The 23,778-nt window shown below is 40.1% G+C and overlaps 1 protein-coding gene across 1 annotated transcript in view; it reads right to left on the reverse strand.

The window, feature by feature from the left end:
• Window positions 1–22,818, reverse strand: part of LOC112252608 (spondin-1) — a 140,747-nt gene extending 117,929 nt beyond the window's left edge. Inside the window, exons 1-3 of the mRNA XM_042323298.1 lie at window positions 22,185–22,818; window positions 13,918–14,024; window positions 8,257–8,390 (exon numbers count right to left, since the gene is read on the reverse strand). Of these exons, the coding sequence (XP_042179232.1) occupies window positions 8,257–8,390; window positions 13,918–14,024; window positions 22,185–22,413 (470 nt within the window). The 5' untranslated portion in view covers window positions 22,414–22,818. The remainder of the gene's footprint in view (window positions 1–8,256; window positions 8,391–13,917; window positions 14,025–22,184) is intronic.
• Between the last annotated feature and the right edge of the window lie 960 nt (window positions 22,819–23,778).

Here is a 23,778-nt window from a genome sequence, read left to right on the forward strand (position 1 = left end):
AGGAAGCCAGTCCCGTCATCGCCACCTCACCCACTCTTAAGGTAACCTTCGGGCCAACTGGGGCCCAATGCTGGTTAGGAGACACTGCAATTGTGATGAACTGAGAGAATATTAGGGTAGCAGTGTAATTCATTAATTCATTAAGCTGTTCTTATCTTTTTTCCTTTCTGTCTTCTACACCTATCTCCCCACCTCGTCTTTCTTCCTCGTTTTATAATGCACACACCAGATTGAACTTGTATTATATAATATTACAATTATCATAATTATAATGCATGTATTATGTATTTATAACACCTGGATAATGAACTTCTTTCAATAAAGCGTTTCACATTCTCCACTGGTTGAAATAAAGTATCTCATTGAGATACTATCCTGTGTCCTCAGATTAATGCAGAAGGAAGTTAGATATGCATCATTTATTTAATGCATATATGAATTACAAATCAACCATGTTTCTAGTCTACTGCATAGTTACAATGTGTAATCATTGATGTCCCAGGAGCAGGAGTGGTAAACACTGTTGAAATTATTAATTGTAATACATACATGCAGACAGCATCATTCAAATAATGGAGTTTGATATGACTGAAAAGAATGTATCAGAGATTCATACCTGAACTGCACCTTTATTTACCAAGGAAGAGTACATGATCAGTGAATTAATGTATATTCAATGTACAGTGTACAATGTGGGAATCTCATGCGTGGTAATAACTACAGTACATGTACAGTTGAAGTCGGAAGTGTACATACACCTTAGCAAAGAACATTTAAACTCGGTTTTTCACAATTCCTGACATTTAATCCTTGCAAAAATTCCCTATTTTAGGTCAGATAGGATCACCATTTATTTTAAGAATGTGAAATGTCAGAATAATAGTAGAGTGAAGATTTATTTCAGCTTTTATTTCTTTCATCACACTCCCAGTGGGTCAGAAGTTTACATACACTGAATTAGTATTTGGTAGCATTGCCTTTAAATTGTTTAACTTGTGTCAAACGTTTCGGGTAGCCTTCCACAAGCTTCCCACAATAAGTTGGGTGAATTTTGGCCCATTCCTCCTGACAGAGCTGGTGTAACTGAGTCAAGTTTGTAGGCCTCCTTGCTCGCACATGGTTTTTCAGTTCTGCCCACAAATGTTCTATAGGATTGAGGTCAGGGCTTTCTGGCCACTCTAATACCTTGACTTTGTTGTCCTTAAGCCATTTTTCCACAACTTTGGAAGTATGCTTGGGGTCATTGTCCATTTGGAAGACCCATTTTCGACCAATGTCTTTAGATGTTGCTTCAATATATCCACATAATTTTCCAACCTTATGATGTCCTTCGGCTTGCAAGCCTGCCCCTTTTTCCTCCAAACATAACAATGGTCATTATGGCCAAACAGTTCTATTTCTCCAAAAACTACGATCTTTGTCCCCATGTGCAGTTGCAAACCGTAGTCGGGCTTATTTATGGTGGTTTTGGAGCAGTGGTTTCTTCCTTGCAGAGAGGCCTTTCAGGTTATATCCATATAGGACTTGTTTTGCTGTGGATATAGATACTTTTGTACCGGTTTCCTCCAGCATCTTCACAAGGCCCTTTGCTGTTGTTCTGGGATTGATTTGCACTTTTCGCACCGAAGTACATTCATCTCTAGGAGACCGAACGTGTGACAGCTGTGGTGTTTATACATGCATACTATTGTTTGTACAGATGAACATGGTACCTTCAGGGCTTTGGAAATTGCTCCCAATGATGAACCAGACTTGTGGAGGTCTACAAAAAAAGGTCTTGGATGATTTCTTTTGATTTTTCCCATGATGTCAAGCAAAGAGGCACTGAGTTTGAAGGTAGGCCTTGAAATACATCCACAGGTACACCTCCAATTGACTCAAATGATGTCAATTAGCTTATCAGAAGCTTCTAAGCCATGACATTTTCTGGAATTTTCCATGTTGTTTAAAGGCACAGTCAACTTAGTCAACTTGTAAACTTCTGACCCACTGGATTTGTGATACAGTGAATTATAAGTGAAATAATTTGTCTGTAAATGAAAATGAAATTGAAAAAATGACTTGTGTCATGCACAAAGTAGATGTCCTAACCGATTTGCTAAAACTATAGTTTGTTAACAAGACATTTGTGGAGTGGTTGAAAAATGAGTTTTAATGACTCCAATCTAAGTGTATGTAAACTGAGGTTCATAGATTAATATTTATACCAGTTCAGAACCTAACGTTTTAGGGTCCATACACAGATCGGCTACATACTGTAGCTAGATACACATCCATAGGCATACAGTTATTGTTATCCTCCACTACACAATAAGCAAGTAAATAGTTAGCTAGCTATGTTACTTCAGCTGCATTGCAAGGCAAGTTTACATAATTGTATGTTCAATTTGAAGTGAATGCTTTAGCTAGCTAGATTCTTTACATCCATTGTTTCACACGATGACAGCCTGGTTTGCTGGTGTTCTCAGGAGTCCCTAAAACATTAAACAACACGAAGTACAAATTTATTCTCCTAACATTAGTTAGCTGGCTAATGTTAGCTAGTCAGATAAATGGCTATTTAGCAAGTTGCGTACATTAACAAAAACGTTTGTCTCTACATTAACATATTCCTCTCGATTGTACATTTCTTGCATGACTCGTTATGACGTTATAACTACTTACATTTGGTTCCACCGTAATGTTTTGTCTGCCATCTTTGTTGAAAAACGCCACCAGGCAAGGGTGGCTTGCGTCAAAACTTGTCATTGGAATCACTCGATATGATTGGTCATATAAAAACCTTGGAACCCAAATGCATAATGAGTGCTCTAACTCCCCTTGTGGTGGTCTGGAGCAATGAAGCCATGACACTGGGTACCTCTAAGTCCCGCAGTGCAAGCTTGCAACTTTTAAGAGGAGGAACCATTGTAGCACCATCCCTACGGTGAAGCATGGGGGTGGCAGCATCATGCTGTGGGAATGATTTTTAGATGCAGGGACTGGGAGACTAGTAAGGATTGAGGCAAAGATGAACGGAGCAGAATACAAAGAGAGAGATCCTTGATGAAAACCTGCTCCAGGGCACTCAGGACCTCTGACTGGGGCGAAGATTCACCTTCCAACAGGACAATGACCCTAAGCACACAGCCAAGACAAAGCAGGAGTGGCTTCGGGACAAGTCTCTGAATGTCCTTGAGCTGTCCAGCCTGAGCCCAGACTTGAACCCAATCAAACATTTCTGGAGAGACCGTAAAATAGCTGTGCAGCAACGCTCCCCATCCAATCTGACAGCGCTTAAGAGGATCTGCAGAGGAATGGGAGAAACTCTCCAAATACAGGTGTGCCAAGCTAGTAGCGTCATACCCAAGAAGATTTGAGGCTGCAATCGCTGCCAAAAGGTGCTTCAACAAAGTACTGAGTAAAGGGTCTGAATGCTTATGTAAATGTGATATTTCCCTTTTTTATAAATTTGCAAACATTTCTAAAACACAGTTTTTGCTTTGTCATTGTGTGTAGATTGAATAAGGATGTAATGTATCAAAATGTGGGAAAAGTCAAGAGGTCTGAATACTTTCCAAATGTACTTTAAGCTTTCTGAAACCTGTCTCAAAAAATATATATATCACTGACAAATACACTGGCAAATCAAATTGGTCACATACACATATTTAGCAAATGTAATTGTGGGTGTAGCGAAATGCCTGTCTTCCTTGCTCCAACAGTGCAGTAGTATCTAACAATTCACAACAATATACACAAATCTAAAAGAAAAATAATGGAATTAAGAAATATTTACAGTACCAGTCAGAAGTTTGGACACACCTACTCATTCCAGGGATTTCTTTATTTTTTAACATTTTCCACATTGTAGAATAATAGTGAAGATATCAAAACTATGACATAACACATAGGGAATCATGTAGTAACCAAAAAAAAACTATTCAAAAAGAGTCTTCAAAGTAGCCGCCCTCTGCCTTGATGACAGCTTTGCACACTCTTGGCATTCTCTCAACCAACTTCATGAGGCATGCTTTTCCCAACAGCCTTAAAGGATTTCCCACATGCGCTGAGCACTTGTTGGCTGCTTTTCCTTTTCCTCTGTGGTACAACTCATCCCAAACCATCTCAATTGGGTTGAGGTTGGGTGATTGTGGAGGCCAGGATATCTGATGCAGTACTCCATCACTCTCCTCGGTCAAATAGCCCTTACACAGCCTGGAGGTGTGTTGGGTCATTGTCCTGTTAAAAAACAAATGATAGTCCCACTAAGCCCAAACCAAATGGGATGGCGTATTGCTGCAGAATGCTGTGGTAGCCATGCTGATTAAGTGTGCCTTGAATTCTAAATAAATCACAGACATTATCACCAGCAAAGCACCCCCACACCATCACACCTTCTCCTCCATGCTTCACGGTGGGAACCACACATGCGGAGATCATCCGTTTACCTACTCTGCGTCTCCCAAACACACAGCGGTTGGAACCAACAATCTCCAATTTGGACTCATTAGACCAAAGGACAGATTTCCACAGGTCTAATGCCAATTGCTAATGTTTCTTGGAACAAGCAAGTCTCTTATTATTGGTGTCATTTAGTAGTGGTTTCATGGCAGCAATTCGACCATGACGGCCTGATTCACGCAGTCTCCTCTGAACAATTGATGTTTTGTTTTGCTTATTTGAGCTCTTCTTGCCATAATATTGGCTTGGTCTTTTAAAAAATAGGGTTATCTTCCGTATACCACCCCTACCTTGTAGAGGTCGAGCGATTATGATTTTTCAACGCCGATACCGATTATTGGAGGACCAAAAGCCGATACCGATTAAATCGGCCGATTTAAAAAAGAAAATTGTAATAATGACAATTACAACCATACTGAATGAACACTTATTTTAACTTAATATAATACATCAATAAAATCAATTTAGCCTCAAGTAAATAATGAAACATGTTCAATTTGGTTTAAATAATGCAAAAACAAAGTGTTGGAGAAGAAAGTAAAAGTGCAATGTGCTATGTAAGAAAGCTAACGTTTCATTTCCTTGCTCAGAACATGAGAACATATAAAAGCTGGTGGTTCCTTTTAACATGAGTCTTTAATATTCCCAGGTAAGAAGTTTTAGGTTGTAGTTATTATAGGAATTATAGGACTATTTCCCTCTATACCATTTGTATTTCATTAACCTTTGACAATTGGATGTTCTTATAGGCACTTTAGTATTGCCAGTGTAACAGTATAGCTTCTGTCCCTCTAGTTAGCGCGCGCTAACTAGCTAGCCATTTCACTTTGGTTACACCAGCCTCATCTCGGGAGTTGATAGGCTTGAAGTCATAAACAGTGCAATGCTTGATGCACAATGAAGAGCTGCTGGCAAAACCCATGAAAGTGCTGTTTGAATGAATGTTTACGCGCCTGCTTCTGCCTACCACCGCTCAGTCAGATACTTGTATGCTCAGTCAGATTATATGCAACGCAGGACACGCTAGATAATATCTAGTAATATCATCAACCATGTGTAGTTAACTAGTGATTATGATTGATTGTTTTTTATAAGATAAGTTTAATGCTAGCTAGCAACTTACCTTGGCTTACTGCATTCGCGTAACAGGCAGTCTCCTTGTGGAGTGCATCGAGAGAGAGGCAGGTCATTATTGTGTTGGACTAGTATTATTGTGTTGGACTGTGAGGTTGCAAGATTGGATCCCCCGAGCTGACAAGGTGAAAATCTGCCGTTCTGCCAATGAACAAGGCAGTTAACCCACCGTTCCTAGGCCGTCATTGAAAATAAGAATGTGTTCTTAACTGACTTGCCTAGTTAAATAAAGGTATAAAAAAATATATTTAAAAAATTATATATTTTTTTAATTCGGCAAATCGGCGCCCAAAAATACTTGAATTAAAATTGAAATCGGCCCTAATTAAATCGGTCATTCCGATTAATCGGTCGACCTCTACTACCTTGTCACAACACAACTGATTGGCTCAAATGCATTAAGGAAAGAAATTCCACAAATTCAGGCACACCTGTTAATTGAAATGCATTCCAGGTGACTAACTCATGAAGTTGGTTGAGAGAATGCCAAGAGTGTGCAAAGCTGTCCTCAAGGCAAAGGGTGGCACTTTGAAGAATCTCAAATATAAAATATATTTTGATTTGTTGAACATTTTGATTGATCTTATTTCAAACAACACTCCACATTGTTTTAATGCTTCTGGTGTTTTGCAAATTCTATAAGTTATCACTGTACTACTGTCTATGTAAGGGATGGTTCCTAAACTGCCTCCACGTATCATCATGAAAAGAAACTGCAGTTTGATACTCAAGAGTTTTTTTTAAATTGCCTGGAATTGAGTTGAATTCATACCCGATGTTGAATTAGCCTTTTCTTATTTCCATAAACTATTCCAGGATGTATGCAACAAACATTCTCTAATAACTATCAGCCCATATCTAAATTGCCTGTCCTGGCAAAGGTATTGGAGTCCCTTGTCAATAAGCAGCTTAAGGCCTACCTTAAGGCCTACAGCACTGTCAAAACACACTTTGAGGGTTTTGAATGATAGGCATTGTGACCTGGATCAGAAGCTGCATTGTGTGTCTGTATTCATAGACTTGTCAAAGGCATTTGACACTGTGGACCATACTGTCTTGCTGCAGAGATTGAAGTGTATTGGGATTACTGGTCATGCTCTGTAGTGATTTGTGAACTACATGTCAAATCGAATCCAGTGTGTGATGGTTGTAAGTCAGACACCATCGAGTTGTGCTCGGGTGTGCCTCAAGGATACATTTTAGGTCCCCTGTTGTTTATTATTTATATCAACAACATTGGGAGACATATTGAGACAGCTGATGTTCATTTTTATGCGGATGACAATGTTCTCTATTCAAGTTGCAGCAGTTTTACTTTGGCTTTTGAAAAAGCTCAAACAGTGTTTAACATTCAACAGAATCTGTATGACTTGAAGGTTCTTCGGAATTCCTTAAAAACAAAATGCATAGTAATTTCCTATCCTAAACACTCTGAAAACCATGTAATTACTACCTTGGAAGGCCATTCTATAGAACAAGTGAAGACGTACAAATATCTGGGAGTTTGGGTAGATGAGAAGTTGCGCTTCACCACCCATGTAAAGAGCCTTGTTAGGAAACTCAAGATGCGTATTGGGTTTTATTACTGGCATAAAGCTCGTTTTTTCTTTGCCGCCAGAAAAAGAGTTGATTCGTCAAACGTCTTTCTGTGTTGGACTACGGTGATACCATGTACTGTATGTGCAAGCCTCAAGCTCTACACTGAAGGCTCTTGACTCTGTATCATGCAGCCCCTCGTTTGGTCACCAATCTCACCATTGTGATCTCTACAGGGTTGTCGGGTGGACATCACTAGCAACACGCATACATGTAGTTGTCTCTAGTTTGTCACCTGATGTCACTAGTTTGCGTTGCCATATGTAAGGAAGCATGTTGTTGAACTTCAAACACACCACACACATGCCTCCACACACACACTTTGTTTGCTGTTGTATTTGTGCTGTTGACAGTGTCATATGTATGTGTTGTCCGTTTTGTCTTACATTGTTTGTTTTTTTATCCCCGCCCCCATCCGCACAAGAGGCATTCTGCCTCTTGCCAGGCTGTCATTGTAAATAATAATTAGTTCTTATTTTAGAAGAAATTGTGAATTGTGCTAAGGTGCCAATATATTTGACCACATCTGTATCAATAGAGAAATAGTATTCTGAAACAAATAATTGTTAGCATATTTGACCACATCTGTATCAATATTGAGAAATAGTATTCTGAAACAAATAATTGTTAGCATTAACAGGTCTTGTCCCATCTTGATTACTGTCCGGTAATATGGTCAAGTGAAGCAAAGAAAGCTGGCTCAAAACAGAGCATTGCGCCTTGCACATACAGAACTCACATCAACAACATGCATGCCAGTCTTTTCTGGATGAGGGTTGACGAGAAACTAACTGCTTCTCTTCTAGATTTAAATGAGAAATATTACTGAGGGGACACTCAAACACATTAAATATATATATATATATATATATATATATATATATTATATATACATACACACACACACACACAGTGTTTTTGTGACTTGTTTTGTGCTTTTTGTGGAACTCAGAAAGAGTTGCCTGCTGCTTCTGCAAAAGCAAACAAATAAATTAACAAATCCCAGTAACAGTGGTTAATGGTAGTGGTAGTAGTGTAATAACTGTTGTAATAGTATCAGTATTTTTTTTTAAAGGTACCGACTTGAGGATGACACAGCCGCTGCCAGAAGGTGGTGCTGTCCAGAACACTTGGATCCGGGTCCTCCTGCGGGGGGTGCTCTCCGTCACAGCCGGGGGACAGTTGGTCATGAACTGGGTGTCCTCCTCATCTATGATCTAGGGAACACAGGAAACCAGTCAGAATTACAACACTTCTCACCAAAATCAATTTATGGACAAAAAGCAAAAGAATAAACCATTTTTAAAAACTCCCCCCCACACACACAGTTATAGATGGAAAAAAAAAGTAATTGAGTCAATAATATTTTCCATTTTCAAAAATAGATCACGAATCTTTGAGAAATGTATTTTAATTTTCACCCATGGTGCTCTGCTCACTACGTCTGTGCCGATAAAGTTGAATGTTTTAATTATCACAACTCAGACTTGTGATTCATTTTCATTATTGATCTATGCTATAATTCAGGGCTCCTTGTAATAAACCAATGGTTTAGCGTTTTAGACAGGCTGTAATTTGTATTCTGTTGTCAACTCGCCGCTGCGTCACACTCCACTACGCCCTCATACCAGGATCAATAGTGTATTTCACAGTCACACGTGGCTGAATGTTTTCATATGGAATCCTTTTCAGATGCCAACACTGGCATTACACGTACTGTAATAATCTGTTTTGTGTAGTTTGATATGTGAACAACTTCTCTTAAAACTGATGAAAACTCAGATGTCTTCAGTTCAAAATGATAGATAACTGTAACGGCCATTGTTGGTGGAAGGTGAGGACCAATGCGCAGGGTGGTAAGTGTTCATATTTTTAATAATGTAATGAACACTGAACAAAAACAAATAAAACGACAAACGAACAGTCCTGTATGGTGCTGAAAAAACACTGAACAGAAAATAATCACCCACAACTCAAGGGTGAAAACAGGCTACCTAAGTATGGTTCTCAATCAGGGACAACGATTGACAGCTGCCTCTGATTGAGAACCATACTAGGCCAAACACAGAAATCCCAAATCATAGAAAAAAGAACATAGACTGCCCACCCCAACTCACGCCCTGACCATACTAAAACAAAGACAAAACAAAGGAACTAAGGTCAGAACGTGACAATAACAGAGTTGTCGTAATACATTATGACATTGAATTCCACTGTAGGTATGTTGTTTCACCTCATCTCTCTACAAATGTGACTGGTTGACTGACAGTTGAGTGTACAGTATATAACAATCTAGGCATCCCTTCCCCTGTCCTTGAAAGTAGGACAGTAATAAAATAATTGTATTTAATTTATTTATACTCCAAATTACGCAATGAAACAGTGGTAAAACAGTGTTGTGAGTCCATGGCGTGTCCAGCCCAGTCCCCCTCTATGTCACGGCCATGAGAGTAATAAAAGCCAGGCGTGACGAACAGCAGACTCACACAGAGATGACCTCTGGGGCCCCGTTGAATGTTCGCCAGCTGCCCTGACTCCACAATCATATTGATCTAACAGCCAGATGCTTTACACATGACAGAAGTAAGGGAGGGAAGCAATTTTCCTTGATAAATTTGTGTAAGAGGAAGAATTCCTTCTGGAGGTATTTTAGAAGAAGAAGAAAAAGTCTTCATTGATACTGACAATTGTTTCAATTTGCATTCTGTCTAGGCATCCGTGAGCCCAGTCTTCCCTCCCTATAACTAGTATCTCTCACTCTCTCTGTCTTTGTCTCTTTCTCTCTGTGGCTCTCTCTTTTCTCTCTCTGACTCACATAAGCTCCACCAGGATTCCTCCATAGTATTCCTTAGGCCTCATTATACTCATAGTGAAATGTCTTTTTGTGCCTCTTCACCATTGAGGTCCTGTCAGTCACAGGCAGCTACAAACAACTGACAGTGCTGAGGAAAACAACACATTTATAGGAGGAAGCTGAACTTGGAGTTGAGTTACTTCGGAAACTGTGCTTTTCTTACAGAACACCCAGCCTATATCTATTTGTTACCCTGTGGGAAGGAGGAGGGAATGATTCCATTGTCTTGTAGGGGGAGGGGGGAGTCTGGAGGAGCAGCTGAACACTGCTGTTTTCATAGTCATTCCATCCCGGGTGACACAGCAAACACAGATGCTTTGCAGCGCCTGCTAAAGTATATGTGTCTTTTCAAGGAGATGCAGATGGGAGAAAATCAAGACATGGAATAAATGATAGCTTGGCAAAAGACTCAGGGCGGATGTAACTTTCTGACACAATATTTAAAATGTCACAACATGTGATTTAAAAGTAGCGTGTTTCTTCCGATCTCGATGGAAATCTCCAGACTCGAGAGCACTAAACATTTGCCTTGAGCCTCCTATCAATCAAACACTTACATTACTACGGAAACCCGTAGAGATGTTCAAGCAATCTCTGATATCGAATCTTATTATGTGATATTTTTCAAACAGTACAAATGTCTGAACATGTTTGCTACAGTACAAGAGAATCAATATATAGAGTTATACCTCATATTACTGTATACTTTATTAGCAGATTGACTTTAAATGTTAAAAAAATAAAACAGAACATCAATGTCATGCTGCAGTGAGCTTCAGCCTTGAGAGCTAGCTCAAGGATGCTACTAAATAACAGTTGCGTGCAATCTCTGGCCCAAATAAAAACAGCAATGAACTGTGCTTTATACAAATACAGCAGCTGAGATGGTAATGGTAACACTACTGCTGTTCCCTTCCATTAAAAGCTTTGACGCTGGCAGGGTTTGTGAGAAAAGCTTTTAAAAAGGAGATCACTTGGACAGAAAACACACTCTTAAAGTAAAGATGGACTGTTGTTTCTCTTTGCTTATTTGAGCCATTCTTGCCATAATATGGAACTTGGTCTTTTACCAAATAGGGCCGTTTTCTATATATCACCTCTACCTTGTCACAACACAACTGATTGGCTCAAACACATTAAGAAGGAAAGAAATTAACTTAACAATGCACACATGTTAATGGAAATGCATTCCAGGTGACTACCTCATGAAGCTGGTTGAGAGAATGCCAAGAGTGTGCAAAGCTGTCCTCAAGGCAAAGGGTGGCTACTTTGAAGAATCTCAAATATATTTAGATTTGTTGAACACTTTTTTTGGTTACTACATGATTCCATATGTGTTATTTCATAGTTTTGATGTCTTCACTATTATTCTACATGGTAGAAAATAGTAAATTGACCAATTCGGCCACTTGGGTACATTTAGGCAAACTCGTGAGGGACACCTGGCAGACTTAAAAAAATAAAAATGTTTATTTAACAAGGCAAGTCAGTTAAGAAAAAATTGTTTACAATGACGGCCTACACAGGCCAATTGTGCGCAGCCCTATGGGACTCTCAATAACGGCCTGTTAATGTGATATAGACTGGATTCGAACCAGGAGATGCAGTGCCTTAGATCACTGCGCCAATTGGGAGACTTCATATTACATATTATGTAGTTCTCTCATTCTTGAATGTATCAGTCAGAAACTTTGCACACACACTGTCGCCCTGTTGTGGACAACATCTAAATTTTTCCCAGCTTCATACCTCAATGTATGGCCTTTATTTTGCATTTAAAAGATGGTGCAACAAAAATAAAAAAAAACGCATGTTTTTTTGTTTATTTTATCTTTATCCCGATCTATTGTGTTATATTCTCCTACAGTAATTTCACATCTCCACAAACTTCAAAGTGTTTCCTGTAACGGTTTTCTAGTGGTGATGAAGGAGAGTCGGACCAAACTGCCGCGTGTCGATTGAGATTCATGTTTAATCAAATAAAAGAAACACGAACACTACACAAAACAATAAACGTAATCGAAACCGAAACAGCCTATCTAGTGCAAACTAACCGAGAGTACACATAGGACACTAAGGACAATCACCCACGACAAACTCAAAGAATATGGCTGCCTAAATATGGTTCCCAATCAGAGACAACGATAAGCACCTGCCTCTGATTGAGAACCATTCCAGACAGCCATAGACTTTGCTAGATAACCCACTAAGCTACAATCCCAATACCACCACCAAAACCCCAAGACAAACACACCACAATTACAAAAACCCCATGCCACACCCTGGCCTGACCAAATACATAAAGATAAACACAAAATACTTTGACCAGGGCGTGACAGTTTCCTTTCAAATAGTATCAAGAATATGCATATCATTGTTTCAGGTCCTGAGCTACAGGCAGATAGTTCCTCAATCATACCCAAATCTAACAGTATGATGCTGTAAAGAAAGCAGGCCAAATGTTTTGCCTTTGGAAAAGGTGTGAAGTTCAGTTCTGCTTCTTAAAAATGTGATTAAATGAGTGGTACAACTATACCTTTATCAGGATAGACGCCATGGTCATTATGACACAGGGGGCTATTGAAACTTGGTCAAGGTGACCATATATTTCCCCTGACCTGTTGACCATTTCCCCCTCACTATGTCATATCCTGCTGTGGTATAATATTCCTTCACTAAAGGAGTCTGCCACTGTAGATCATCCACCGCTAATGTGTATTATCCCTGCTACATGTAATGCACTCGCCCCCTTTGACCTAACGAGCAGATATGCAACTGAGTCAGCTTGTCTGTCTATCCATAGCAACGTAGAAACAAAGTGATGCTTTTAATCTCTGCAAACACAAGGTTATATCTAATCTGGGCTCATCTCTCTCCAAACAAACTTAGTTTGCTTCCCTTGCTTCCCTGGGTAATAACTTCTCTGGCCTAGATAAATAAGAGCGAGGAGGGTTAGGTTATTTTACTAACTTTATCTACACATACTTTAGTTTTATTTAAAATGAATGAGGCCGTTTTTTGCACATCTCCCAGCAGATGTTCATTAGGATGGGAAATCAGATGTGCTGTGTCATGCTGATCTCATTGAATCATTTGTCAATTATTTGTGCAATTAAATGATGACAATCAGTCCCACTTTACAATAGGTTGTTATCAATTTCTAGCTTAGCGATACACAGGCAAATTTGCCCTTCTTCTGTTTGACGGGCAGAGCCCACAATGGATGGAAAATTAACCTAAACTATACATACCTGTCAGGCAATAAATAGTACACTTTTATTTTATATCACTCAAATATACAAATAAATGGTGGCTACTATTGAGAGACACCGTCAATGCATTGGGCGGGCTGCAGGCTTGCCCCCCCAGCTGTGAATGGTTTGCTTGATATTTAATGAAATGTAACATTATTGACAACAACTTCTACAAAGACCTAAAAACAAGTCAGTAGTAATGCGATTGTAATAATCATGTCATGACCTCAACAGGACCATAATGCATATTGAATGTATTTGATTATCTATTTTGGGTGGCATTAGGGACATTTGAAGATGCCAATGAAAATGGGATTCAAACCTTGAGAGTAGAAAACGGTTACACACTCAAGGAGACGAAGGAGCCAGTGTGGGCTGAAGCAAAGCAGGTTGTGGGATGGTTTGTTCCTTTTTACATTATGAGGTAGTTAAGGATGTTTGTTCTCACTGTTGGAGAACTCTCTCACTCAGTAGGTTGTGTATTTTCATCGCAAGTTGAGCGAAAGAGTCAACTCTTTCGTTTAGCTGTTCTTACTGAGGTTTTAGGAGGATTGTATTGACTCTTTTTTGTGGTGATTTTGTAATACAAAGATAATTACTCAAATATGAGCACAGAAAACATGCACAGTATATTACCTGGAATTTGCCAGCATAGTGGTCGTCTCTGGTTCCTTCCGTCCCCTCCTTCAGAGCGATGAGTGTAAAGCCTCTAAAATAGGAGGGACTGGAGGCGTACAGAGTCACTGGAAACAGGAAAGGAGGGGAGTTAAGAGAATATAGGGCAAAGATAAAGTAAGTAGTCCCATCCCAAGGGCAGACCCTCCAAGGTACTGAGAAGAGAGAAACAAACTCAGCTGGTGGAGCCAACTACATGATGTGGGCCATTTCCTGGTTGCTAGAATTCTAATAGTTCGCTACATTTCAGTTTGTGACAAAACAAGCAACTATAGTGAAGAGAATCATTGTACCAAATAAACTGCTGCGAAAAATATTTTCCATTACAAAAATATTGAATTTTCAGCTGTGTGAAGGGGTGTACAAAACCAAACGTAAGAGAGACTGACATGGATGTTACTGACACTTTCCCTCTGTGTACATCTAAGTGTGATATGTGCTGCTTTGTTCGGGAACAACTTCAATTTACCTACAGTTGAAGTCGGAAGTTTACATTCACCTTAGCCAAATACATTTAAACTCAGTTTTTCACAAATCCTGACATTTAATCGTAGCAAAAATTCCCTGTCTTAGGTCAGTTAGGATCACCACGTTATTTTAAGAATGCAAAATGTCAGAATAATAGTAGAGAGAAGATTTATTTCACCTTTTATTTCTTTCATCACATTCCTAGTGGGTCAGAAGTTTATATACACTCAATTAGTATTTGCCTTTAAATTGTTTAACTTGGGTCAAACGTGTCGGGTGGTCTTCCACAAGCTTCCCACAATAAGTTGGGGGAATTTTGGCCCATTCCTCCTGACAGAGCTGGTGTAACTGAGTCAAGCTTGTAGGCCTCCTTGCTAGCCCACTCTTTTTCAGTTCTGCCCACAAATTTTCTATGGGATTGAGGTCAGGGCTTTGTGATGGCCACTCCAATACCTTGACTTTGCTGTCCTTAAGCCATTTTGACACAACTTTGGAAGTATGCTGGGGTCATTGTCCATTTGGAGACCTATTTCCAACCAAGCTTGAACTGATGTCTTAAGATGTTGCTTCCATAACTTCCCATCCTCAAGATGGCATCTATTTTGTAAAGTGCACCAGTCCCTCCTGCCTCAAAGCACCCCACAACATGATGCTGCCACCTCCGTGCTTCACGGTTGGGATGGTGTTCTTCAGCTTGCAAGCATCACCCTATTTCCTCCAAATTTAACGATGGCCATTATGGTCAAACAGTTATATTTTTGTTTCATTTGACCAGAGGACATTTCTCCAAAAAGTATGATCTTTGTCCCCATGTGCAGTTGCAAAACCATAGTCTGGCTTTTTTATGGTGGTTTTGGAGCAGTGGCATCTTCCTTGCTGAGCGGCCTTTCAGGTTATGTCGATATAGGACTCGTTTTACTGTTGATATAGATACTTTGTTTCCTCCAGCATCTTCACAAGGACCTTTGCTGTTGTTCTGGGATTGATTTGCATTTTCACAACATTCTTTTGATTTTCCCATGATGTCAAGCAAAGAGGCACTGAGTTTGAAGGTAGGACTTGAAATACATACACAGGTACCCCTCCAATTTTCCAAGCTGTTTAAAGGAACAGTCAACTTAGTGTATGTAAATAATCTGTCTGTAAACAATTGTTGGAAAAATGACTTGTGTCATGCACAAAGTAGCTGTCCTAACCAACTTGTCAAAATTATAGTTTGTTTAACAAGACATTTGTGGAGTGGTTGAAAAAATGAGTTTTAATGACTCCAACCAAAGTGTATGTAAACTTCCGACTTCAACTGTATGTCCTTTTTGCCGCACATGACCATTCAACTGGGCAGTAGTGTCACGCCCTGACCTTAGTTATCTTTGTTTTCTTTACTATTTTGGTTAGGTTAGGATGTGACGAGGGTGGTATGTGTGTTTTTGTCTTGGCTAGGGTTTTTTTGTATATCTATGGGTTTTGGGATTGTCTAGGTAAATGTAGGTCTATGGTGGCCTGAATTGGTTCCCAATCAGAGACAGCTGTTTATCATTGTCTCTGATTGGGGATCCTATTTAGGTTGCCATTTTGGTTTGTGGGTTATTGTCTGTGTAGTTTCATGTCAGCCCTCGTTATTATTAGCGTCACGGTCATTTTGTTAGTGTTCTTCGTAAATAAAGAAGAATGTTTTCAAATCACGCAGTGCCTTGGTCTCATCGTTACTACGAACGTGACAAGTAGTCCAGGTGCGCCAACTAGAACCTGTAGAACCTGTCTGGTTGATTTAGAGGTCAAGAAAGCAGAGCAACGCCTGATCATGAACAAACCTCTTCCCATTTTAGCAACAATTGAGTCAATTTATCTTATTTGGGGACAATACAATGAAGAATTGCATTATTGTTTTTGAGTACAAAATCAGACTCTAGGCTGCAGTGAAAATGTCATTTGAATAACAGCCATAAATCCCTGTGATTTTAATGTTTCATTACATTTGGATCTGCTGTGGGTCTACTCTCAACCATTTATAAGGTTTAGAAAGGAACATTAGCAGGCCAGTCTGGCTGTAATTTAAGTTCTGATACTGAGATGCGGTGTCACTTCCAGATCATCATTCTCCCAATTTGTCCTATAATTTCACATGACTGGGCAGGGACAAAGGTATGGGTGAGCCAGGGCCACCCACTGTGGAGCCAGGCCCATCCAATCAGAATAAGTTTTTCCACACAAAAGGGCTTTATTACAGACAGAAATACTCCTCAGTTTCATCAGCTGTCCGGGTGGCTGGTCTCAGAAGATCCAGCAGGTGAAGAAGCCAAATGTGGAAATCCTGGGCTGGCATGGTTACACGTGGTCTGTGGTTGTGAGGCCTTGTGGACGTACTGCCAAATTCTCTAAAATGACATTGAATGTGGCTTATGGTAGAGAAATAAACATTCAATTCTCCGGCAACAGCCCTGGTGGAAATTCCTGCAGTCAGCATGCCAGTTGCAGGATCCTTCAAAACTTGAGACATCTGTGGCATTGTGTTGTGTGACAAAACTGCACATTTTAGAATGGCCTTTTATTGTACCCAGAACAAGGTGCACCTGTGTAATAATCATGCTGTTTAATCAGCTTCTTAATATGCCACACCTGTTAGGTGGAAGGATTATTTTGGGAAAGGAGAAATGCTCACTACCAGGGATGTAAACAGGTTTGTGCACTAAATTTGAGAGAAATAAGCTTTGTGTGTCTGGAAAATTTGGGGGATCTTTATTTCAGCTCATGAAACATGGGACCCACACTACATGTTGCATTTATATTTTTTTCCCATACCTTTCACGATGGTAGCCCACTAATTAAACAGCATGGAAACAACTCGCAAATGCGCATATTGTTATTATGCAAATTTTTTAATATTTGCACGAAAATCTTTGACCAATTGGATGGAAACCTAGCTATATACACCCCAATGGCAAGTGCGCTAGTCCAGTGTCACTTTGATTATGCCTCCACATCATGGTTCACGCCTTTGTCGCATTTCACCTTACCGTAAAATGCTTTACTTACAAGCCCTTAACCAACAGTGCAGTTCAAGTAAATAGAGTTAAGAAAATATTTACTAAATAAACTAAAAGTTTTTTGTTTTTAAAGTTTAAAAATTTGGAAATCCAATAGTAACAAAAGAAAAGTACATAACAATAACGATACTATATAAAAACGGGGTATCGGTACCGAGTCAATGTGCAGAGGCACAGGTTAGTCGAGGTAATTTGTAAAGTGACTACGCATGGATAATAAACAGTGAGTAGCAGCAGTGTAAAAACATATCTTTGACAATTTTTGGGCCATCCTGGGATGAAGATGCAACCAGTTGCTCTCGATGGTGCAGCTGTAGAACTTTTTGAGGATCTTGGGATCCTGCCTAATCTTTTCAGTGTCCTGAGGGGAAAAGGTGTTGTCGTGCCCTCTTCACAACTGTCTTTATGTATTTAGACCATGATAGTTCATTGGTGATGTGGACACCAAGGAACTTGAAACTCTCAACCCGCTCCACTTCAGCCCCGATGTTAATGGGGGCCTGTCCTGCCCTCCTTTTCCTATAATCCACGATCAGCTCCTTTGTCTTGCTCACATTGAGGGAGAGGTTGTTGTCCTGGCACCATACTGCCAGGTCTCTGACCTCCTCCCTTCAGTCTGTCTCATCATTGTCTGTGATCAGACCTACCACTGTTGTGTCGTCAGCAAACTTAATGATGGTGTTGGAGTTGTGCTTGGCCATGCAGTCATGGGTGAACAGGGAGTACAGGAGGGGACTAAGCACACACCCCTGAGGGACCCCAGTGTTGAGGATCAGCATAGCAGATGTGTTGTTGCCTACACTTACTACCTGGGGGAGGGGGGCGTCAGGAAGTCCAGGATCCAGTTGCAGATCCAGTTGTTTAGGCCCAGGGTCCTTAGCTTAGTGAAGAGCTTTGTGGGTATTATGGTGTTGAATACTGAGCTGTAGTCAATGAACAGCATTCTCACATAGGTGTTCCTTTTGTCCAGGTGGGAAAGAGCAGTGTGGAATGCGATTGAGATTACGTCATCTGTGGATCTGTTGGGGCAGTATGCAAATTGATGTAGGTCTAGGGTTTCCATCATGGTGGTGTTGATGTGAGTCATGACCAGCCTTTCAAAGCACTTCATGGCTACCGACGTGAGTGCTACGGAGTGGTAATCATTTAAACAGGTTACCTTCACTTTCTTGGGCACAGGGACTATGGTGGTCTTTTGAAACATGTAGGTATTACAGACTCCGTCCAGGAGAGTTTGAAAATGTCAGTGAAGACACTTGCCAGTACAAGTCCTGGTAATCCATCTGGCCCTGCGGCTTTAAACTTGCCTAGTTAAATCAAATTTTAAAAAACATTTCAAAAAGTATCTCACATCGGCTACGGAGTGCGTGATCACAGTCGTCCTGAACAGCTGGTTCTCTCATGCATGCTTCAGTGTTGCTTGCCTCGAAGCAAGCATAAAAGGCATTTAGCTCGTCTGGTAGGCTAGCGTCACTGGGCAGCTCTCGGCTGTGCTTCCCTTTGTAGTCCGTAATAGTTTGCAAGCCACATCCGACGAACGTCAGAGTCGGTGTAGTAGGATTCAATCTTAGTCCTGTATTGACGCTTTGCCTGTTTGATGGTTCATCTGAGGGCATAGTGGGTTCATCTGAGGGCATAGCGGGATTTCTTATAAGTGTATAGCGGATGTGGCCTGTAATCCATGGCCTCTGTTTCTGAAATGTACGTACGTTCACTGTGGGGATGAAGTCTTCAATGCACTTATTGATGAAGCCGGTGACTGAGGTGGTATACTCCTCAATGACATTGGATGAATCCTGGAACTTATTCCAATCTGCACTAGCAAAACACTCCTGTAGCATAGCATCAGTGTCATCTGACCACTTCCATATTAAGCGAGTCACTGGTACTTCCTGCTTTATTTTTTTCTTGTAAGCAGAAATCAGGAGAATTGAATTATAGTCAGATTTGCCAAATGGGGGGTGAGGGAGAGCTTTGTATGCGTCTCTGTGTGTGGAGTAACGGTGGTCTAGACTTGTCTTCCCTCTGGTTGCACATGTGACATGCTGGTAGAAAATACGTAAAATGTGCATATCTAAAAAAAAAAATATGTGCATATCTAAAAAAAGACAACAAAAAATGACTGACAAATCAAATCAATCAATCCAAAATGTGCAGTGGCCATTTGATGAATGGAAAGAGACATCCGTTACAAAACATCAAAATATTTAAAAGCATTTAATACTGGGTAGGCCTACAAGATAGGGAAGGGGGTATTTTCTGTTTTTCGAGGTTCACAGTCTATTTATTGTGATGTTTAAAAATGTAAAGTGCCGGAGTCGTTATGCTTTGTTTATTGGTTGTGTGGTCCATTGGAACAGGAAATTTGTGGAAAATTCATTGCATATATTTTATATAATTATACATATGGCATCAAAATGTTGAAAATCTGATTTCCCCCTTGCTGATCATTGTCTGCAGTCGACTTTTATCTTAGTGTAGTGAAACAGGCAGAGAGAGTGCGTGCGTCCACGGTGGTCGGCGAACCCGCAACCTTCTGGCCCATAGCCCTGCTTGGCATTGACTGTGCCACAAAAGCATGCTAAAGTGCAAGGGGAGGGTTATGTGAAAACCTTTTTTTTCTTTTTACATTGGGGCAGTATTTGTGTCAACAAAAAGTGACCAAAATATTGCTCAAACAACGATTTCTCAATTGACATGACTAGAACTGCTAAATAGAACCAGAAAAAAACTACAACTAAACAAAAATAGAAATAATTTCAGTTGACTAACATTGACTACTAAATGGAATGGACAAAAGTTTTTGGAGAGATTTTCAGTATTAAGCACAATTCATATTAGCAGCACAGTTCTGTTCAGCAGTGGGAAGGACGTGGCACACTCACCCTAGCCTACATCAGCTGGTGAGCTGCAGGCGAGCAAGCGATGAGTGTGGGCATACAGGCTCCGAATACACATATCGCGCAGGCAATGCTTGCTTCCATGTAAATAACTAAGTCACCACCAGACTTCTAGTTAGTTACCCATTGCCTAGTTAAGAAGCACAAGCTGCTTTAGGAAAATAAAACAATACAATACTCCCTTGAGTATAGAAAAGTTGTTGAATTTGTAGTCTCACTCAACCCTCACACTTTTCCCACTGTATTTCATAGCCAGGTTCTGTAACCAACATACTAACCAAGTCTCCCTCGTATAACCCACAATACCGGCGCTACATTTTTTTCTTTCTATTGTGTATTTTACATTCATAAAGCGTATACCGGGCTTTTCAAAAACTAGGCTACTTGCTGACCGGACAGTTAACTATTTGTTTAGGCAACACCTTGTTCAGTTGTTACCTCATTAGCTAGCTATAGCTAAAAACACGGGGCGCGTTAAGCAGGAAGCAACGGTTAGGAACGTTCGGATAGAAATATTCTATGTAGAACAAACATGCCTCTCTGACATTTTGAATAAGGAATAATGATAGCTCTGTTAATAGAATTTCAGGTATGTTTTCCAACTGAACGTGGCCTTGGTGGCATGGAAAGAAAGGGAAATGGATAGTGAACAATTTATTGACTAAATCCCACTAAACTATATCTGACTGGGTAAATAACTTTATTTTGAATTAATGTGGACCCAGAGACTCAGACTTGAACACTTGGACCAGGACTCAAGCACGAGGACTTCAGCCATAGGGACTTGTGACTTGACTCGTGATTCGACCATTGGTGACTCATTATTTAATCTGACTCGAACACAAGGTACCTGGAACTCGATTCTGACTCAGGTTTAGTGACTCCACGACATCACTGGGCGAAACAGTCATTAGCTCCAGTTCAAAGTCATTAGCCCCATTCTACTTTTGGACATCAATGTGGCTGCAACGTCTGTGGAACGTTGATAACAATGACAACTGAGTGACAGAGGTGCAACCCATATTACTTTGCATCTGGTGATTGTACTACTCTCCCACTCTCTCTGCTTGTGTGTGTGCTTGTTTTGTATGTAATATGCAATATCAAGGTAGGTTGAATTAGGTCCCCGTACATGGCCAGATAATTGTTATATATTATTTACTTGTCGGTCATATTTCTGCTGTTGGGAAGAAAATGCGTTATGCTTTGGAAGAAAATATGATGTTATGCAGAAGAATATGTCGGTAGGACAAGGCTATGTATTTTTGATCAAATGGAAGTCAGTGATTTATGTTTACTATAAATTAATGGAGGCAATACAAATGTGATGTGACTAAAATGAAAGGGCATTTTGTTGACTAAAATGGGACACTGTTTGTGCTATTTTGACAATAAGACTAAATCATTATTTAAATGACAAATCTGACTCAGACTTAAGGCTATTTTTGTCAAAATGACTAAGACTAGACTAAAAAAAATGTTTTTAAAGAGTGCCAAAATGAACACTGCATTGGGGAGGGGTTGTGCATTTGTTTTATGACACCTTGAGTTGGACCAACCCCACCCCCTGTAAATTTCCAACTGTACCTATATGTTTTGTATTTCAAGTGACATAATGAGGTGTGATAAGTAGCCTACTCTGGTTGGCTACATTTACGAAATGAAGTCACTTGTGCACGGAACTTAAACTTGACTTTGGTGTTAGGCTACTGGAGTAAGCTACTTTCTGATAGTTGTCATTTCAAAGCCACTTCAATTTGGTGGATATAACAAAAGCCAAGTAAGTAACTAAGTAAAATGTGCTCTAGTTGCATACCTCTGTAGATGCTAGCAGGTTGGTAGTTTTCGGGGTCCCCCTCTACTCTTAGCCGAAACTCATTGTAGCCATCTCTCCGTGTACCCTGTGTCTGTGCCCGTAAAATCCTGCCGCAATATCCATCCGACTTCGCATGCTTATCTGTGGGTTCTTCGACGAAAGCGAGAGCATTGCACATAAAACTCGAAACCAAATACTGCAAAAGCAGCAAATGCATATACATTCCCATAATATATGTTCTGGTGCGAAGTTCTTTATTCCACCTATAAAAGGAAACAAAATATAGGAGTATAAATTCTCTCACCACAGTCCCCACGAAAATAAATACCTGCAAACTATTTAGCCCTGACACTTGGTAGAAATTGTGTGAGAAACCGCGGTGAATCCATCCCAGACGGGCGGGTTTTGAAGTTCGATGGCACTGCTTCAGTACCTATAGTTACACGGATTTGAGAGGAAAGCGGTGATAGGTGGCTTGAGTGATGAGTTAAGGGAGTAGGCTCATTCTCGGGGTCCGGGAAATAGCGAAGCGCAGCATTGAAACGAATAGATTGAAGCGATGAAAGCAGCAGAGTTTAAACAAAACCCAGACATTCCTACCAGTGGCCGCTGTGAGCCTGTGACCGAGGAGCGTTTGACATTCTTGATGAGACGCAGGAAAGCTGTCGGCCAATGTTTGCACAGCCGTGGATCTCACAAGTTAATTACATCAGCGCGCTCATAACAATTGTGTGTCTTTTCTTTGCGTAAAACATTGTATTAATGGTAATTGGGGTACGTTTGGTATATCAAAACCATGTCTCAATTAGTTACGTTTGACGCTGAAAGAATTATAGTTTATTTGAAAGTGCATGATTTATTTTATCTTTAGGGAATAGATCGGCTTTAATATTACATATAGATTGTGGCTTCATCTATATAATTGTCTGTAATTGACACACCTACTCGTTCAAGGATTTTTCTTTATTTTCACTATTTTCTACATTGTATAGAATAATAGTGAAAACATAAAAACTATGAAATAATACATGCTGGTTAAGTGTGCCTTGAATTCTAAATAAATCACAGACAGTGTCACCAGCAAAGCACCCCCACACCATTACACCTCCTCCTCCATACTTCACGGTGGAAACTACACATGCAGAGATCATCTGTTCACCTACTCTGCATCTCACAAAGACACAGCAAATTTGGACTCATCAGACCAAAGGACAGATTTCCACCGGTCTAGTGTCCACACAGTCTCCTCTGAACAGTTGACATTGAGATGTGTTTGTTACTTAAATCATTTATTTGGGCTGCAATTTCTGAGGCTGGTAACTCTAATGAACTTATCCTATGCAGCAGAGTTAACTGGGTCTTCCTTTCCTGTGGTGGTCCTCATGAGAGCCAGTTTCATCATAGTGCTTGATAGTTTTGATTGGCTCAAACGTATTAAGAAGGAAAGAAATTACACAAATTAACTTTCAACAAGGTACACCTGTTAATTGAAATGCATTCCAGGTGACTACCTCTTGAAGCTGGTTGAGAGAATGCCAAGAGTGTGCAAAGCTGTCAAGGCAAAAGGTGGCTACTTTGAAGAATCTCAAATATA

This window comes from Oncorhynchus tshawytscha, linkage group LG06 (genome assembly GCF_018296145.1).
Source record: "Oncorhynchus tshawytscha isolate Ot180627B linkage group LG06, Otsh_v2.0, whole genome shotgun sequence".
In the NCBI taxonomy this organism is placed as follows: domain Eukaryota; kingdom Metazoa; phylum Chordata; class Actinopteri; order Salmoniformes; family Salmonidae; genus Oncorhynchus; species Oncorhynchus tshawytscha.